A 19,323-nucleotide genomic window follows, 5' to 3' on the forward strand; every position below is an offset into this window, starting at 1 on the left:
CTTATGGATAGAAATCCCAATAGCATGGAGCTGAGATAGCATGGTGCTATAGTATTTATGACAATTAAACTGAAAATGTACCTTAACCATTCATTTTATGTAAATATTTTACTTAATATTTTTATTCAAGCTCAATTGGTAACCTGGATAACTCCAACCGTTTGGTTGCAATGTTTCAAATAAACTTATTATCATCATTATTATTTTTATCATTTAATTTCCACCTGATCCAGAGCAACCCCAACATATCATCTATCACTTACTTCAGACAAAACAACTCTCCAGAGCCTAAGAGAACATCAAAAACATGCTCAAGAAACCCAATGGTCATTGGAGTTTCAAAGATTTTTCCAACTACCAAAATTACATTGGAGAGATGGAGGAAATTAAACATTAGCACTATGAAACCCGGAGCACTTATTATTCACTGTATATATATCATACTGTAAGTATCATCACACAATAATTTGAGATAGAAAGTGGGTATCAGCCCAGTATCTACTGATATAATTATGGTCAGTGGGAAAAGATTCAGATAATAGCACTTCACTGTCAACAAGATTAGTTAGCATATTATATGGATTGACCACTTTATCAAACATGTTGGCCATTTAACGGGTCAGAAAGCTATCTCCACTAATTTGGTCAGAGTTTTTGGACAGACCAGCAATAACTATGGTGGTCAGTCTTTCAGTGGTCTATTGTAATTTATTGGTGGTCTTTTAAGATTTTTTTCTTTAGGGCATCTATAGAAAAGAATTAACTAAAAATCTTTGGTAAAAATATGTACATTGTTTTAAAAACAATAATAATGCTCCCTTGTCAAAGACCTGTAGTCTACTGAGACCTACAAATGTTTTGTAAAAAAAATAACAATGCTGAGCAATCACTTATTTCACGCAGAAAACATCAACTGTCCAAAAATGATGTACACGTGTAATCTCCAAGACATGTGGGACAGTACTTTACAAGTTCTTCCCATAAGGACACTTTCTTTGTCACTAGGGCATGTTATCACCTTCAGAGTGCTGTGCAAACATCCCTTGCTTCAACATGAACAGCCAGATTTTCAGATCGTGCCAATGGGAAGAGTGATCTCAGTTACAGTATGTTAAAATGTCCCATGACAACATATTATTATACAACATTTTTTTCTTTCTTGTTTATATTTCTTTTTTTCTCTGTGGAGAGAGGGGGATACTTACTTACTAAAAAAATTCAACTAACATTCAGGCTCACAGTGACTTAAAAGATTTTATTTTCTCAACAGAGTTCTAAAATGACCCCAAGTTCAAAATTCAAAGGAAACTCAATTTGCTGTCATCTCCTTCTGTATGTAGAAATGACATATTACACATGCGCCGTCACACACGAATAACGCATTTACAATGACATAAAGCATAGATTTTCCATTGACTAAAGTATATATATAGAATTATAATGTGCAGTCACACAAGCAAAATGGTTTCTGGTTTCTGGATCATTCTTTATCCTATTTTAATAAAACACTTGTCAGCCCAGTTGTGGGATGTGTAGAGGTGGACTCCTGCTGAGCTGGTGACTCCATCACTACTATGACATCAAACAGAATACTTCAAGTTTAAAATCAGTCATCTTCCTTGTGTAAAAATATCCATCTTGAGTGTCATTTAGGCAAAACCCTTTTAAGCAACCATGATGTAAGCATCCACACGCCTGGTAAATATGTAAATTTTAACAGACCTTAAGCCAATATTTTCCTTTCAGTAAAAAGCAAATTGAGCCCTATGCTATCATCTATATGCATGGACATCAATTTAGCAGCAAATGAAAGTCTCACTTCCATTAGTCTGCCTTCTGCTTTTATCACTAATTCACCATGAAACGCTCAGCGCAAATATCTTTTTTAGCAGTAATGAGTAACCGTAATGTAAAATCAATAAAATCAATGCAGCGGTACTGAAGAACTGGCGTTAAGATGCCATTACATCTGCACGTGTTACTGTATGTAAATGACAGACCAACAACTGGCAGAGCATGAACATCTTGAGGAGAGGGTGTACAGCTTAGGTGCCCTTCACACTGGGACTGGTAAACATCAACAAGAAAGAATAGCAGGGAGTCAGCAATCAGTCAGATTACATGGGGTCTCCTACAACACTGGTCCTAAGTTAGTTTGGCTACAAGAAGGACAAACCGATCGTGACGCCCTGGTGTAACTCCAAGAGAGACTCTCTGGACATTAACATCAGCATTTTCACCTAGTTTTGTAGTTTTGTCTCTGATAACAGTTCTTGAGTCATGACGCTAACTGTTCCATACTAGTATGCTATCAAACATGCAAAGCAAAAAGTTTTTCTAAATATGTTATCACCCATTATAAATATCACCATCTTTCTAATGTGCAGCCATCATTTAATTTCTCAAAATAGCAATATTATTTGTTTGGATGGGTTGGCAACTCTTTCAGAATTCAAGGCACGTCTAGTTTGCATACACCCAAAAGAAGCATCCCAGAGAGCAGGTCAACTGTCTTTATTACTTTATTGTAAGGCGTAATCGTCCTACTTCAGATTAGATCCAATCTAAATCAAGTGCCACATTGTTAAATCTGCTCTTATTCACATATCTATAGGGTGGGAGGGTACAAGGCAATGAAAAACTCATCCACAAGGTACTTGATATATCTAGAAATGCTGAATAGAAATATTTCTGCACTTCTGTTACAGTGGACATTTCTTTTACAGTATAATGGTCATAAAAGAGTGCACAGGGCATTTTGCAGAATATCTATTTTTAAATGTTCTCAAATGAACTTCACCTAGGTATTTTTTAAACAAGTGAACTATTTTTTTAAGAAAATGAACTTCGGTTTGCCCTGATAGCATTAAAGGGGTAGGGTCAATACAAAGGTGATTTCTTTTAACAAGAAACATTCCAAATATCCCCAGCAGGGCTAAATGGTATAAGAGACAGGGCCCCTGGATGGTGTAATTAATAATGCACAGATCGATAGCAGTCTGGAGGGTCCTTGATAGTTATTGTTCCTGGAGTGAACTGCTCTTAACACACATATCCTTCTACACACAGTTTAGTTTGCTTAGCTCCTACACCATTCCTCAAAATCAATACAGTTAATCAGGTCATTTATACACTAGTTAGATGAAGCAATTAATATTAAAGAGCTTGTGTGGCTGTTATCAGTAAAAAAGAAATGTGGATATTTTATTAGTATTCAATTGGTCAGTTTGGTAACAAAAAGAACCAATTATAAGTGGACAGTTAAGACTGGTTTTATGACAAAAAATGTGTGTGATTTGTAAACCAGATTTGTTCGGTGCACCTACCATATGTGGCAGACTTTGATTAAGTAAAGGCACAACTTCTAGCTCTTTCAAAACCTTGTTACCACAGCTTGTCACATTGCGCACACAGCCTTCAGTCCATATTTGATAAATAACAAGTTTTCATTAAAACAGAGAGAAGCAAAGAATTTCAATTAATCTTACTCTGCTTCAAGTTAAAAGGACTTTGATATATTTGCACTGATCCACTGAGTCCAAATTTCCAGACCAGAGTGGGCAATAACAAAGTTACTGACGTCTGTGCCAAAAAACAACCTTTGGCAGAAATAGTCTATTTTGACAGAAGTCATATTAATCCCGTAGTGCTTTACTTAATGCTCTATCCAATTTTTTAATGTACTTTATTTCATACAAACGATAGACCTAAAAAATGTCATTATGATATTCTACATACTTAATTCTAAATTATTCAAGAAAACATGAAATCTTACACAAATGGACACATGTCACAAAACAATCAGCCAACAACATTTTGTTATATAGAGTTCTACTTCTTGAATCTCGGTTTCAAATGCTCAGGTACATTTAAGAAATGGCTATCGTAAGCCCAGGACCAGCAACACAGTTTACTGGTGACTTTATTCACTCAAATACCAGACCATAATTATTCAGGGAAATAAAATGCCCTATCCATGGTTTTAAGCCACTCTGTTAATGTCCACTCTAGTTGACAAATCAAAATGTCCATTGCACACTCATCGGTCACCTATAACCCTCCCCCCCTCAAGAGACTCACTAACGATATGCCATACCCAAACTGATGATCTCCATAAATGTCAGTGTAAGAAAGCCTATTTAAACAGATTCCCTGTGTAATTCCATTTGGGGATTCTAATCAAATTCTTTGTGTGATATTTTTCACTTAAATGCCTCTCAGTAAATAGAAGTTAAGGAAATCGCTGAGGTGGGGATGCTGAGGCTTATGCTTGGGTTCTCCTATACACTGGAGACACATTTCAAAGAATATAAAACTCTTCACATAAAGTGTGTTCACATCAGGCCCAAGTAAAGACACCCGCTTGTGTTGAAATCACATCTAAACAAACAGAATGATTATGGGAAAAAAATCCCCAAATTTTAGCAAACTCAATTAATTATGTTTTCAGGCAAAAAGGGCTTTTGAAAAATAACTCCTAAAATATTGATTAAGAAATTTCAGAACAGTTCATTGGATTCAAGTCATATGGAACTTATCTATTTCCTATTTACTTATTTCTTTATCCATTTATTTATTTTTGTGAGTACCCCAAAAAATCCTCAATCTGAAGTTAGTCAGCAAACAATGCTGAACATGGACTTCCACTGATCAGATAATACCGAGTTGAAAATAAACCAAACACTGTCTGAACTGTTACCTCCATCAGCAATACTTGTCACATAATAATCACTATTATCACAGATCTGAATACAAACACTGTCATTATGATAATCTAATCTATGATTACAACATTAGTTCACATTCCACTGATTACTCTAGTGGTATGCTCTTTCATGTTATTTTTAAGCTATTTCACTAAATTTTCTACTTGTTTAATGTATCTATTTGTTCAAAAAAGAGATTTGAAACCTAGCATCTATTAGGTAGGAAAGAAATATTGTAATATGAAATTATTGGCCAGTGCATCCAAGACAAAAAGAACATTAAAATTAATAATACCTACAAAAAAACTGATAATGTGCAACAATGTGAGTGTGTGCGTGTGTGTGTGTATGTGTGTGTGTGCACACATGAGAGCACACCCTGAGCCATACGTAAACTATAGACAAAAAGCACCAAAAAAGGAACATAAAACCTATTTGACATTATCCGTGATGTACCAACAAGATAATATTTTTGTCTTTTCAGATGCAAGCAAAGAAATCCATCTGACACTGGATATAATAGACTCCCAGTTGGTTTGACAAAAATTATACGTCAACACACAACCAATCCCAGCCACGAGAAACAGAAAACAAGAATTTTTTTACCATTCATCACACTGTTGTCCATTTTTCCCAAAGAACTAAGGATACAAAACTATATTTTATAGTTTGAAATTTGCTTGAGTGATCACAAGAGTAATTTGAGGGTATTGATCTCCAAAACGAAAACCCATTAGTCCCACAGCGTGTCCCCAGAGGCCGCACGCGTTCCCTTGAACTGACATAATTGTGATCTATGTGTGGGGAAATGTGCACCTTCATCATCGCAAACACCAGATGAATCATGCACACAGACAATGGTCCTAGTAGACATACAATGATAGCCATGGCTGATGCTCTGCTACAATACTGACAGTTTATCCAGACTGCGATGAATTTTTCATATAACTTACGTAGTATTCGTTTCACTGATTCACATATAAGTTGCATTCGAAGTATGTGCAACAATAAATGCATACATATCTAAAATAAAGGATAAGTGTTGAGGCCATAGTTCTTTGGATAATATATGTGTAAGAAAGAGATTTGTAGTAGTTGAAAAGCCAAACTTATTTACAGCACCAGGACCATTTTGCAAACAAAATCTACTATGTTCAAAGCAGCTATTCAAACCTGACTTTCATGTTTGCACCTTCATAAAGCAAAGGAAAATCAACAACTTCAATCAGTAAACAGCATTCGTCACGACAAACTTTTCCCATGTAGTACACTACCTTCAATTCCACCCCCCCCCCCCCCCAATCACCACCCACACTCAAACTAATGAAACTTTGGTCACATTTCACATGAATTGGGGATCCCAAAACTTTTTGACCTAACTTGGTGACCCCATTATATACTGATGACAGTGACAAATGGCACTTTAACCATGGTCTAGTGTCACTGAAAAGGAAAAGGCTATGCTACATACAAAATGCATCTTTCATGTAACAAGATTAAGGTAATACAGACTATTAACTTGATCAAGTCAATTCTACCAACTAACAGCGTTACTGAAGGGAAAAAAATATGTCGGCAGCAAACGCAAAGACAACCACTGGGTCTGCAGTAGCCTAAAATTGTATGTGTTATTCATCATCTCCTTTTCCTTTATTTGATTACTTCTTTCTTAAACATACACTTCATAATCTTGCCTTATCTTTTCCTTGCAATGATTTCCCTGGGGACAAATATATATCATCTTTTAAGTTGACATGCACCAATTAAGTTTTTTTTCCTTTTGCAGAAAACAAGTGTTTGATCTTCCGCTATCTATTCCTCTTTATATCTAACATTCTCTATCAACAACATTTAGTCATAAATATCTAATCAAATTTGGATGTGATAAAAAAATCTCTGGCGTGCAGATCCCGACAGGTTCATTTCTGATGACTCACGTTGTAAACTGCATTAAAGAAATGGCTCTCAGAAGATAAATTACACATGGGAAAAAGAAAGAAAATGAGTTGCTCAGCTCAAATATGATTACAACTTGTTCCTTGTTACCCCTCCAACACTTCCCCTCCCAGGTTCATCGACATGATCATGGCTCTCTCTACATATTCCTTGGCCAACTGTCAAATCCTCAATGTCTGTTTGATTTCTTTATAACACTGTGTACCTTACTAAGTAAGCTAAAGTAACACTCTTTTGAACTTATTTATTGATCTAAAGTAATATGAGATTGGTCTTAAGTTTTGGTTACAAGTTTGAACATGATTGAATGTGCTGATGGTAGGAAAAAATTGAAAATCTTGTAGCATACAGTTTATTTTAGCATATGGCCTATGAATTCTGGGGTTAAATTCTCAAAAGTATTTAAACACTTCAAAATATTCAATTACTTTTCAGAGCTGAATTCACACATTTACTTAGTTTTTTAAATCCCAATAAATATTATCATTATCAATTGTCCAAAAGCCGAAGGCATTACAGGGGTTCCTGATGTAATTTGGTCATATGCTTTAGTCAATTTCAGGACAACCTAAGATTGAATGAGAACAAGATTTGGGTCACTTTGGACATTTGAATACATAACTATAAAAGCTTGTTTAATTCCCTCTTGAACTAACGCCACATCGCTTTAACTAATGTTTTTTAAAACATTCTGCTTACAATACCATAGTTCCAACTCTATGCCAGATCACATTTACCTAGATATCTCATATAAGGCAAACTATTAGTTTCTACATTTCGATCTAAATTACAGGCACTGTGTCTCAGTAAGGAAACCCGTAATGTCAGTAATTTGTTTCAAATTTATCAAGTGTGAGCCATTATACCTATATTAAACATGTAAATTAAGTACAAGCACAATTTACAGGTTATTCAGGATAGGCACATTTGTGGTGTTTTTTGAGGAAAAGTCTTTGAAATGCGTTGCTCTTATGGACAACAGGCAAAATGCCTTCTCATCTCATGAACAGGGATGGGATGAAAGAATGTGAAATACCCCACCCCCAACCTGACACCCCTGCTTATTGATCAATTCACACAAAAACTCTCTTTCACACACAAAAACGATAAAACTGCCAAAAAAAAAAAAGAGTAAAAATCACGTCCCTAAGACTGTATACATGATACTTGAATGTGAATTCCAGTTTCAAGTATAAGCATCATACATTGTGAAGGTCTACAAATCATTATGTTTTATCAATACAAGCATTAACTATCAATACAAACATTAGCTATAGGTACATATTAGTCTCTGTATGTCTTTTAAGAAAAGTCAAGGTTTGACTATCATGAAAAGAGAGGGGGGACTAAGGATTGAGATGCCTGTGAAGAAAGCCATAACCGTCTACCTGGGAAGCCACCTGGGCCTGTATCACACACACACACACACACACACACACACACACACAGAGAGTAAACCTCTACTTAGAAAACTGCTATTACTATGACAGATAGCATTAGCCCTCAATTACATGACATCTTTCTGAAGTCAGAATTTGAGATAATAACACATTCTGCCTCTCACCAGGAAGTTATGACAATCAAATTTTGTCAATTGCTCCTCCCTCCTTTGCCAGGGGAGGTGGTTGACTTCCTGGCCCCTATAATCTAGATCTGTGTTGATGGATTGGTTTCACAATTTTTTGCTTGAAAAAGACTTCTTATTGTGGTGTTTGTTCCCAAAATCTTCATTTTGAACAAATAAACAGGTAACAGAGGGCACTAAAGTCTTCTAACCACAGTCATTACTACACTGTCTCCATAATAAGATCACCTGTTTGCTTCTAAGATAACACAGTTTTATGAAATCGTTTCCCTCTGCTTTTTAATTTTTTTTCTTAACCAAAAGAAAAAAAAAGATTTTTAAAATTTATATAAAGAAAACATGTATACCTCATTGTTATTCTCTACTATGCAGGGACCCTGCTGGCTGTTCTAGACATTACAAAATAGATGCAGGGTTATTTTGTCTCTGCTAGAACAGCAAGAAGGGTTTCTGTGTGCTACTGTGGTAGAAATACCTGTGGTAGAAATAGGGTAGTTAGAAAATTTATGGATGGGAAATAGTTTTATAACAAGATGGAAATACACCTGAATGACTCTTACACTGATTCCCTGACTTAAAACTTCCCTATTTCATGTTGCTACAGCACTACAACTTTCGTGATATCTTTGTCATAAAATATGACATCTTTATTAAATATGTTCATCTTTGTTTCTTTACCTGCTGGGTAAGTCTTTATATTAACAACAGTGTTTTGTACTCTTTACAATGGCCAGGTAAGGCACTACACGCACGCACAGATTCCTTCCTGTATCAGTTTGTTAGTGCATTTTTTACATTGAAGTCTACCATTTCCTACCAGTATGCAAGGTATCATATGTTCTATACAGGTTTTTCTAACAGTCCTGTTGTCACAGCTGGCATTGTATCAATGTTAAAACATTTTTCTCTCTAGTTCATATTGCCTACAGCTAAATGAGGAACATACAGGTCAAATTTTTTTATAACCCACATTTATGGCATGCAATTTAAATGTTCCTGCAAGTTATGTGTTATAAAGTATTGCTCTCATTTTCATTCAACTCAGTTTCTTTAAATGATATCAGGTCAAAACTAGGATCCATTTTAAGTTGAATCTTTGGTCAAAACAAACATGTTCATGTGTATTTCTTCATGTTTTACCTTTCAAAAGTACACTTTTCATCACTAATTTTGCCTTAATAAACATACCTTAATTTTTTCCTTCTTTTAATCTCTTTTTTTTAACAAAGGAGTTTAAATATTCAAAATACTACATAATTACAGCAAGTCATTCAGAGCTGATTTATATAAATAAGAAATCTTGCTTTTAATTTTTATAAACAATATGCCCCCCTCCTGTCTTTAACAACTTCATCCTCAAAGCTTACAAGATATATTAAGACCATTGCCTGCCAGTGCCTTTCTGGGGTGAAATGTTACACTATTAACATTCAGGTTATTGCCAAAGAAAATGTTTGAAAGTGAGAAAAAACGTGTGCATTTTTACATCTGGTCTGGGTGAGAAGGGCGAACCCATTGAAATAACCACTTTCAGGGGTCGCTGCTTGCCTCTTAATGATAGAAATGGCACCCGTCTTTTTCAGTGTTTTATTAAGATAGCAAGGCATATGATATATTTATCACATTTCTGATATATATCAGTAAGTACTTCAAGTTTTATATCTGAAACAGGCCAATAAAGTGATCAAATAATGCTGTAACTGTTCAAATGCTACATTTCAAGGGTGCGCATTGTTCTATATGTTGTTCTCATAGATAAAACTTTACACTACAAAATTCACAATCAAGTCTACTCATAATATCACACCATAGGCACCTCTTTTATACTCCTACTAAGTACTTGCATACATCTCCTAACCCCCATTTTAACTACTAGTACACTATATTTCGCTTGAAATATTTTTAGCATCTTACGCTGATTCACAATTTCAACACCACTGTAGTTTTATTGATACTAACAACTGCCTGCTGCACTGTCTGCTGAAAGTTAGACGCTTCCATTCCCTGACAGTTCCCCCCTATAGTTCCCTGTTGTAGATTACGTGTACTTTACACAGTAACGTAAACTGTGAGCAGTAATTGACATGTGGTGTGACCGAGTAACTTAGAAGTCTGCCTCACACCTCTCAGACAACCTGTCTTGTTATATTACTAATAAATGAGATGCAAGACAAGGGCAATTTTTAATGATCTGGTAAAGAACTAACAAGCAAGAAAACATGGGATCGTGAACAAACTTGCGCACATCGTAGAGATTCACTGAGATGGACAGACTTGCAACACAGCAGCACTGATAAATGAGAGCAGTTTCTAAACTGTAAAGGTAAAAACAAAGAGTCATAAAATCTACCAAAGTGGCCTCATTAAACAATCTCCATTAACAGAATGTCAAAACCATTTAATCTCTCTTTCTGTTATCACAGCTTGAGGTAGGCCACTCGAATGAAATTTAAAACTTCTCAAATATTAAAAAAATTCAAGAGTCACCACTTAGAAATATATTTTTTCCTCTCCTTTAAGAGCCATGCACCTTCATGAATCGGGGAGGCAAACACTTCCCTCGACCATAAATTAGCTATAAATCACAGGTATTTTAAACGGGTTGTCACCGGGTACAATGACAAGTCTGCCTGGTTCAGCTATGCATGGCTGGTATGAGCTGCTGAACTACACGCTAGAAGGGTGGCCATTTCTTTTGTATAAATGTTCATCGAGCTTAAACTTTAGCATGGGGTATCTTCAAGTTCAAGGTGGCAAGACATATAGGAATAAACAGATTAGGAAATTTTGCTATAAATCAACTGCAGCTCTATTACTAGTAGTTATTAGCTTTATTAAAATGTGGCAAAATATGATCATTCAAAAGCTAGCAATTTATTTTCCAGCCATGAAAATTTTATTGTTCTTTATACTGAGCACAGCAGTGGCATCTTTTTAAAATAGATGCATTGGGTACAACATTAATTACAGTAGTAAAGAGAAGTAAGCTTTCTGCTGCTACTTCTTATGTTTTTATTTTCATGTCTTTTTTTCTTTACTTCTATCTTGAGATTATTTTTGGCATGTTGATAGTCAATATAGCTGCAATTTGTTTTACACTTAAGACTGATCTCATCACATTTGCTGATAAGATTTGTTATCAACCCATCACATAGAAACGAGATCCATCAGTGAAACGTGAGTTTTATGACAAAATCATTGTTTCCAAGTTGACAAAAACTGCTGCTCTTTGATGTCAGCCATTCCAATTTTGACTAATCACTCTGCCTAGATCAAAAGAAAATTGACCTATCCTAAATGATCTGTACACTTTGGAAATGACTCTTTCTCATTTCAGCACTAATTGCTTGGATCATGTCAGAAATCCCTTCCTGTATACCACCAAAAAATAACTTGCATCTGGCATTTTGCTGAAACCACCACAGACAAGCTTCTGTTTCCCTTCTTTTCACATCTTTACCCTAGGTAATATATGTGTGCTGTGCTGTAAGATTGACTTTTAATGGCAATATACCGTAATCACAATCAGAAAACCAGCTGACTTAATTGGGTCATGCTGTCCAATCATGATTGGAAACTGAATTGAGGGGCCCTTTTTTAAAAAGCTATTCCGAGTGAGTTAACGCAGTCATACAGTCTTCATTTCCTATGCCAGGGTACTTTCCCTTTTCACCTGCATAGTTGGCAGAATGTCTGCTGGGTCTGCTTGATCTTGAGATCAATAATGTCTATGGTTTCTTCTAGTGTGGACATTTTCACCTGTGAGTCAGCCATGAAAGTGGTTATGCAGAGCAGCTGACTGCATTAGGGCCACTCCCAGGGGGCCGCACCAATATCATTGTTCATGCTAACAAGTGTATTTCACGCCAAGCATACCAGAATGCACTCAATGGGGCAATAAGGTTGACATACCAGGCAATATTCTCCATAGTAAAGTCAGTGTGACATTATTTTCATAACTACATTTTACTTTTTTTGCAGTAACAACATAATTGCAAACAATAAAAAGTCAGTTAATTTTCCACTTTTGAAGCACCTTTAAACATTCAGCCACAATAGCTACTCAATTATTTAACCACTGCTGCCATTAAACCATTTCCCACAGCAACCAAAATCACTACTGCAACTTTGTCCGAATAAATAATGTCATAGGCCACTGGTTCAATTCAAGGCAGAAATGTAACACCAAGGTTCGAGAGAAACTGAGCTGAAAAAGAGGACACTCAGCCATTTTTGTCTGTGATTAACCTTGACAGGTGAACCGAAAAAAGTTCTGTCTAAAAAATGAGAAAGAAGAGTGGAAGAACAAGGTGTGCTATAATTTCTGTACACAATTCTTAAATGAGCTGGAATAATAATCGGAGGGTGCTTCTGGCATACTGCTATGATCTCATTTTCTTTCACTGCACCTTAGCAAACTGATGGTGGCTGTCAAAGTACATATGAGAAATATGGTAGACAGCATTTAATTTTGATAAAAATTCACCCATCTTTCAGAAGAAATGGAGTAAACACGTTTATAATTTTAAAATGCATAATTTGTAAGTAAGATCTAAAACAATACCACACTTAAGAGAAAAAGATGGTGCATGTGATATGATTTAGACTATTTTGGCCGTTTAAAACATTAAGGGGAAGGGGGCTCATACACAACATGTACTTTGTATTCTCTGTCTGAGTTGTCTACCACAGTCATCAGATAGTCCCCAGGTAAATTACCAGGTAACAAGTGCACATCCAGACAGATAACCCAGATCTTATGGCCTCTTATCTACTGCTTGTGATGATACATCACTGCAATTTCAGTACAGCACTCATGCTATCTTCTGCTGGGCCCTGTTTATTACATACACATGCGCACATGCCCGTGCGAATAAAATATTCACTTTCTTAGTTCTAAATTAATATGGGCAACTTCTTAAAACTTAAAAAAATTAAAAAGGGATTCTTTTGCAGTACAAGTACATCCACAAATAATTGCTTTTAGTTTCTGTAGAATGATGAGTGAATAGCCGGAGCTAAATATCATGTTAGAGCTAGTTTGGAACTTGCATGCTATGGCATGACAAACAGAATAACATGGGAATCCTTGGAGACACGCTTCCCACCTTATCAATAGGAAAATAATCAAACTGAACTTTTCATGACTGATTGGCCATTGGAAATATTTGCCTGGGTGTGAAGTGAAGCTGATAGGTTGAAATTAGAAGGACTCTAATCATATTTATTACCCCAGAGGATGCAGTGGGCATCTTCCATTGTGCTCAAAGAAGTTATAGAATTTAAAACGCCAAAAGAACAGCTTTCAAGTGTCTGTTTCAACTAGTGTGACTTAAACAACTTAGCAGGTATAATACTAAACCTGCCAAATACCATTATGCTTTTAACGCTTTTGGACGAAAATCCCCATAACAAAGTCAGTAGGATCAGAACTTAAAACTACCGCCAGGGATATAGAACTTTGCCTGCTCAATACATCCTGCATGACTAGCAATCCGCCTTTGAATAAAGGCTTAAAGCAATATTAGAGTAAGTAAAGAGATTAACCCCACATCTTACGTTTCACCACTTCATCCAACTGTTTACCTAGACTATAACCTGCGATAGCTCTCGATAGCTCTCGGGGAGAATCAGTCAATACCTCGGCATAGCTAGTGGTGTTGACCCAGGCCTCCACCCTTTGTTCGGGCCAAAGTAAAATTTTGCAAAAGACTGAACATTTATAAAAGCTCAAACTTTCTCTTTCTGTATAAGGCTAGAAAAACAAGGTTGTTGGTGTTGTAAGAACTTGAGCCTGCACAATTCAACTTATGGGGCAATTGTGTTCATCATCTGCTCTTAACAATAAGTGATCTTAGGAAACATCTACAAATATATAGGATTCTATAATATTTATAATTGTAATCTATGCTATTACTCAACATTTGCAGTATTGTATTACCTGGGAGTTTTGAGCTGAAAATGTCAAAGCACTCAAACATAGACATGTGATTTCTAGTTTTGTTGCCACTTACAGTCTTAAATTAGACTTGTGAAATAGCAGAGTTCACATTCCAAATTAATTTCTACTTTATGAATGAAGTTATTGCTTAGTTTGAAGGATCTGCTTGCACCTTTTTCAGCTACTATATCAAATCAGCACTTCTGACTTGCGTCATATATAATAATTATTGTAGACATGAAAAATGTGAGGAATTTTAACATAAACTTACTTTCTACCTTGCTGAGGTAAAAATAAACATGTATGTTTGTGCAGAGGGCTCAAAGAAATATGCTCTGCAATATACACCATAAAACATCAGTTCTGACATTTTTTTTTCAATGATAATGATGAAAATGTGCTTTAAACAATGACCACATTTCTTCAGACTGACCCATGCTCCTAAAAATCATAGTTTGCTATTTTAGGAAACATAGTTGAAATGGTCCTAATACTGACACAAATCAATTTGCATCTATAGTTAATCTTAACCCTTGGACTGTAGCCTATTTAATTAAATGTTAAAACAGTAACAAGGTGAGAAATTATGATTTGAATGGTGGGGGAGGGGGAAAATGCAAATTCATGTACTCACCAGACACCATCACAGAAAGAGTTCCGTTGGTTCTAACATCAGAATTTAGGCGAGAATCGAGACGTATCCATCCTGTATCTCTATCCAGGTGTAAGAGTCCAGCTTCGTTACCCGATGTAAAACGATAAGTCAGCTCTGCTGTCTCATCAGGATCATAGGCAGGGACCTTGGCAATATATCCAGTTGGGAAATGATTCTTGTAGTTGTTAAAAATGATCTTAAAATGTTCCAATTGTGGTTCATTGTCATTTACATCCAGCACACGAATTATGATGGTCGCCTCACTAAGCAGTGTGCCAGAGTTGGCCCTTACTTTCACCTCATAGGATTTCTTAGAAGACTCATAATCTAATTCAGTGAGAGTCCTCAAAATGGCTGTATCTCCTGGACCATCAACAAGCTCGAACGCGTCGGCATCCATGCCTCCTCTGATCTGGTACGTGATCTGTGCATTAGTGCCATCATCTGGATCCCTTGCTCTTATGGTGCCCACCGTGGACCCTATTGGACTATTTTCAGGGATTTGTACCGTGATTTGGCTAGTCTCAAAGACAGGGGCGTTATCATTGATATCACTTACATCTACTGTGATGTGGACTGAAGTAGACCTTGGCGGGTCTCCTCGATCAATGGCATATGCAATCAGATCGTACTGGGCTATACGCTCTCTGTCTAATGGCTTTGCCACATAGATGGTGCCCAAGGTTTCATCAATCATAAAGTCACCGTTTCCACTGTTACCCCCTTGAAAAGAATAACGAATCATTCCGTTTGATAAAGTGTCCGCATCCGTTGCTGAAACTTCAGTAACTCTCGTCCCTGACAGCGCATCTTCTGAAATCCGCCCAGTGTAGGTGTCCTTTGAAAATATTGGAGAGTTGTCGTTGAAATCATCAATGAAGATTTCCATTTCAGTGACATCAGACTGTGGAGGATTACCTTGGTCTGTTGCTGTCACAGATAAAAAATATGATGGGTTTACCTCTCTGTCAAGTGGCCGCCTTGTGCGAATATCTCCAGTTGTTGGGTTGATTTCAAAGTCATTGTTATCCTGCAGGGTGTACTCTATCTGAGCATTTGTTCCCACATCATCATCAAGAGCAACAACTTTGTAAATACTTGTCCTGACAGGAACATTTTCTAACACCCGTGTGGAGTATGGCTCTCCTTGAAATATGGGTCTGTGTGTATTAGCATCAGACACTGCAATATTAACAGTTGCTGTGTCCTTCAGAGTGCCTGTATCCTCTACAACAATGGTAAGAATATAACGATTCTGAACTTTATAATTCAAGGGCTGAGCAAGAGTAATAATTCCTTTCCCCATCTGTCTGGTGATTCGGAAAGTGTTCCCAATGTTACCACTTTCTATGGTGTAAACAAGGCCATTGTTCTGGTTGGCGTCTAAATCCGTTGCTGTCACTTCAGCGACCACACGCCCCAGCTGCAGCTCTTCTGACACTGTGATGTCATATGTGCGTGGATTGAACAATGGTGCATTATCATTTACGTCAATGACATTCACTCGCACACTAGCACTAGCCGATCTAGGAGGGGTCCCCCTGTCGCGCGCTTCCACCATAAATTCATACTCTGCTGACGTCTCTCGATCTAAAGCAGCGTTTGTGGTTATAACTCCCGTACTTGACTGTATGGCAATAGGCATGTTTGGAGGAGAATTTTTAATGGTATATATGATGTTTCCATTAGAACCAGAATCCCTATCAAAAGCCTGAACCTGGGTGATAGTGGTTCCCACAGCAGCATTTTCCTTTATGTTTTCTACATAGGAAGATCCTGGGAAAATGGGATCATTATCATTGACATCTTTCACATTGATCAGCACTGAGGTACTGTTTGACCTGCGTGGAAAGCCGCTATCTTGGGCTCTAACACTCAGCCTGTACGTGTTCACGAGTTCATAGTCAAGGGACTGTAGTAAGCGTATTTCACCATTGTTGCTATCAATGCTAAAAGCTCCAGTGTTTGAGCCAGTGATGCTGTACTGGATCTGGGAATTCGTGCCTTCGTCTCTGTCTGTGGCTTGTATCTGGCCGATGATGGGATCAGTTGAAGGACTGGTATTTTCCTCCACTTCAAACTGGTATGAGCTTTGCGAAAACTGCGGGCTATTGTCGTTTTGGTCTTTGACAGTGATCTCCACTTCCGTAGTTGTAGATTTTCTGTCACTGACAGAACCTTGATCTGTGGCTTGAACATTGATGGTATATCTAGAGGTTCTCTCTCGATCAAGACGTAGACGAGTGGTTATAATACCTGTTGTAGGATTGATACGAAAGGCATCATTAGGGCCACTTGGGTTAAGAATGCTATAGGCAATTTTTGCATTGTCACCAAAATCCTCATCAGTGGCTCGGACTGTGATTACTGGCGATCCTATTGACGTTGTCTCTGGGACCTCACGTGCATATGATGTACTCTCAAACACAGGGGCATGATCGTTAACATCTTGGACATACACTGTGAGTGATGTGGTCCCACTTTTCTGAGGCCGCCCATTGTCCATTGCTATGACTTGGAAATAGTGAGCTGGTATTCTTTCTCTATCTAACCTTTGTGTTGTTTTCACCTGGCCTGAGCTTGGGTTGATCATGAAAAGATCCTGACTTCGACCATCACGGGTGGCCAAGATGGAGTAAGTCAGCGTCCCAGCACTCTCTGGGTCTCCGTCTGAGGCCGTTATTGTGGCTACTATGTATCCCTCTTGTTGCTCCTCTGGTACATTTTTGACATAAGAGGACCGTGCAAAGCGTGGAGGGTTATTCCCAACTTGCCTCTTTAACCTTTGTCTGGATATCTCAGTAGGTCTTTTAACATTCATTAAGAGATCCAGGTGTGAGAACATTTCTTTTGTGGGAGATTCACTTTTGCGTAGCACAACTTCAATAGGAATGGAACTTGAGGACAGGAAACCTGAACACTGAGATTCTATAACCCCCATGAAGTGCTGAGGGGCAGCAGCAAGACATGCTCTCTGCACAGCATATAGAGAACCTGCTGAGCTCAGGTAAAAAAAGTTGGAATTAGTTTCACTCGTCTTGTATGATAGTCTACATTTTCGTAGAGAACTGGGTAAGAAGTTGGCCAAATTCAGAATGAACCGACTTTTTGGGAAACAAGCACCTGTTCCTAAATCACTACTGGCTATAATGGCGTGGGTATCATCCTCTCCTTTCTGCGATTTCCTCCGAAATTTCAGGTAATTATTCTCTGAGTGAACAAACACGTTTACAGGCATTAAAGTTAAGTTTGAATTTTTTAAATCTCCACTAGTCCTTGACTCAATGAATAAAGTCATTGGGTTTTGCATCATATCAAAAGATTTTGGTTGGGACTCAAGTCGTAATACTCCAGCACTGTTTAACGTGAAAAACTCACTGGTGCCTATATCGCTGAGCGGCCAGTCTAACCTGTAACTCCAATCCGCTCCAAGACTGGCATTGAACAGAACTGTTCCTATGGGTTCAGTTTCTGAGATATGTATCTCTAAAGCCCATGTTATCCACACATTGAGCATAAAACAGCCAAGAACAAGCAGGTGCCGATAAATCTGCGACATAATTGTACTGTCCATGGTGGCACTTGCAATCACAACCACACTGCCGTGGTTTCCAGGTGTACGTCGCAACCGTTTCCGTACTTCTTAACTCTACCACTACCTAGATTACAACCATTTTCACAGTACCGATCCCTCTATGTAAGATGTCTCATTTTCCATTACTTGATCGCTTTTGACTGTTGAGAAAATAACTTTTTGCAGCCCATTTTCTCCCGGTCCCACTTGTTTCACGTTCAAAATGGCTGCACCGCTTTACAATCGGCTGTTCTAGACTCCTCCCTCCGTACTGTCGTTAATACGAACTTTATCCTGAGAGAACGGCCAAAATGCATTTAGTGCCAATGAAACACACCCTTCTTTAAACCTTGACACATATTTTATCGGTACGTTTGATAAAATACAAATTGCATTATTTCGATTATGCATGCAGTGCAACGAGAGGAACAATACTAAAATATTTCAATCCACCTGAGATCACGTGACCAAACAAAAGCAAAGGTGTGTGTGTGATAAAGTAGAGTGAGTCACGGCCGATCTGAAGCACTTAATCGAATGATCGATCAGCGTTTGGTTTCAAGCATTTTACTTGATTGATTGAGACGACTCAATCTTTATGACTCGACGTATTTTAATTCAAATAGATTCAAATTCGAATATTTTGGTATTTAAACTGTTTAAAATGTTAGCAAGGCAACCTATGTGCAAGAGCTAAGGTTACGGGTTTTAAAATTTTTTCGTTTGAGTCAGTCATAACAAAAAGTATTTTTAACGCCTTTCAAGTAAATTCAATCATGTTCTTTAATGTTCTAAATTTGTTTGAAATGGACGTCTTTTGATCAGTGTTCGATGTGTCAGACGACGTCCAAATAAATGCGGGAGAAATAAGTTCTGTAGAGGGTGATTGATGAAATCTTACAGAAG

At 37.4% G+C, this 19,323-nt stretch overlaps 1 protein-coding gene across 2 annotated transcripts in view; it reads right to left on the minus strand.

Annotated features, from left to right (window-relative positions):
* Nucleotides 1–18,868, minus strand: part of LOC106181929 (protocadherin-like wing polarity protein stan) — a 68,412-nt gene extending 49,544 nt beyond the window's left edge. The window contains exon 1 of one of the 2 annotated variants that reach the window (XM_013566492.3): nt 14,823–18,868. In XM_013566492.3, the coding sequence (XP_013421946.2) occupies nt 14,823–18,417 (3,595 nt within the window). In that variant the 5' untranslated portion in view covers nt 18,418–18,868. The remainder of the gene's footprint in view (nt 1–14,822) is intronic. The other variant, XM_013566490.3, reaches the window with a different exon arrangement.
* Between the last annotated feature and the right edge of the window lie 455 nt (nt 18,869–19,323).

Source organism: Lingula anatina, chromosome 6, assembly GCF_051362555.1.
Source record: "Lingula anatina isolate TDL-2025a chromosome 6, LinAna3.0, whole genome shotgun sequence".
In the NCBI taxonomy this organism is placed as follows: Eukaryota; Metazoa; Brachiopoda; class Lingulata; order Lingulida; family Lingulidae; genus Lingula; species Lingula anatina.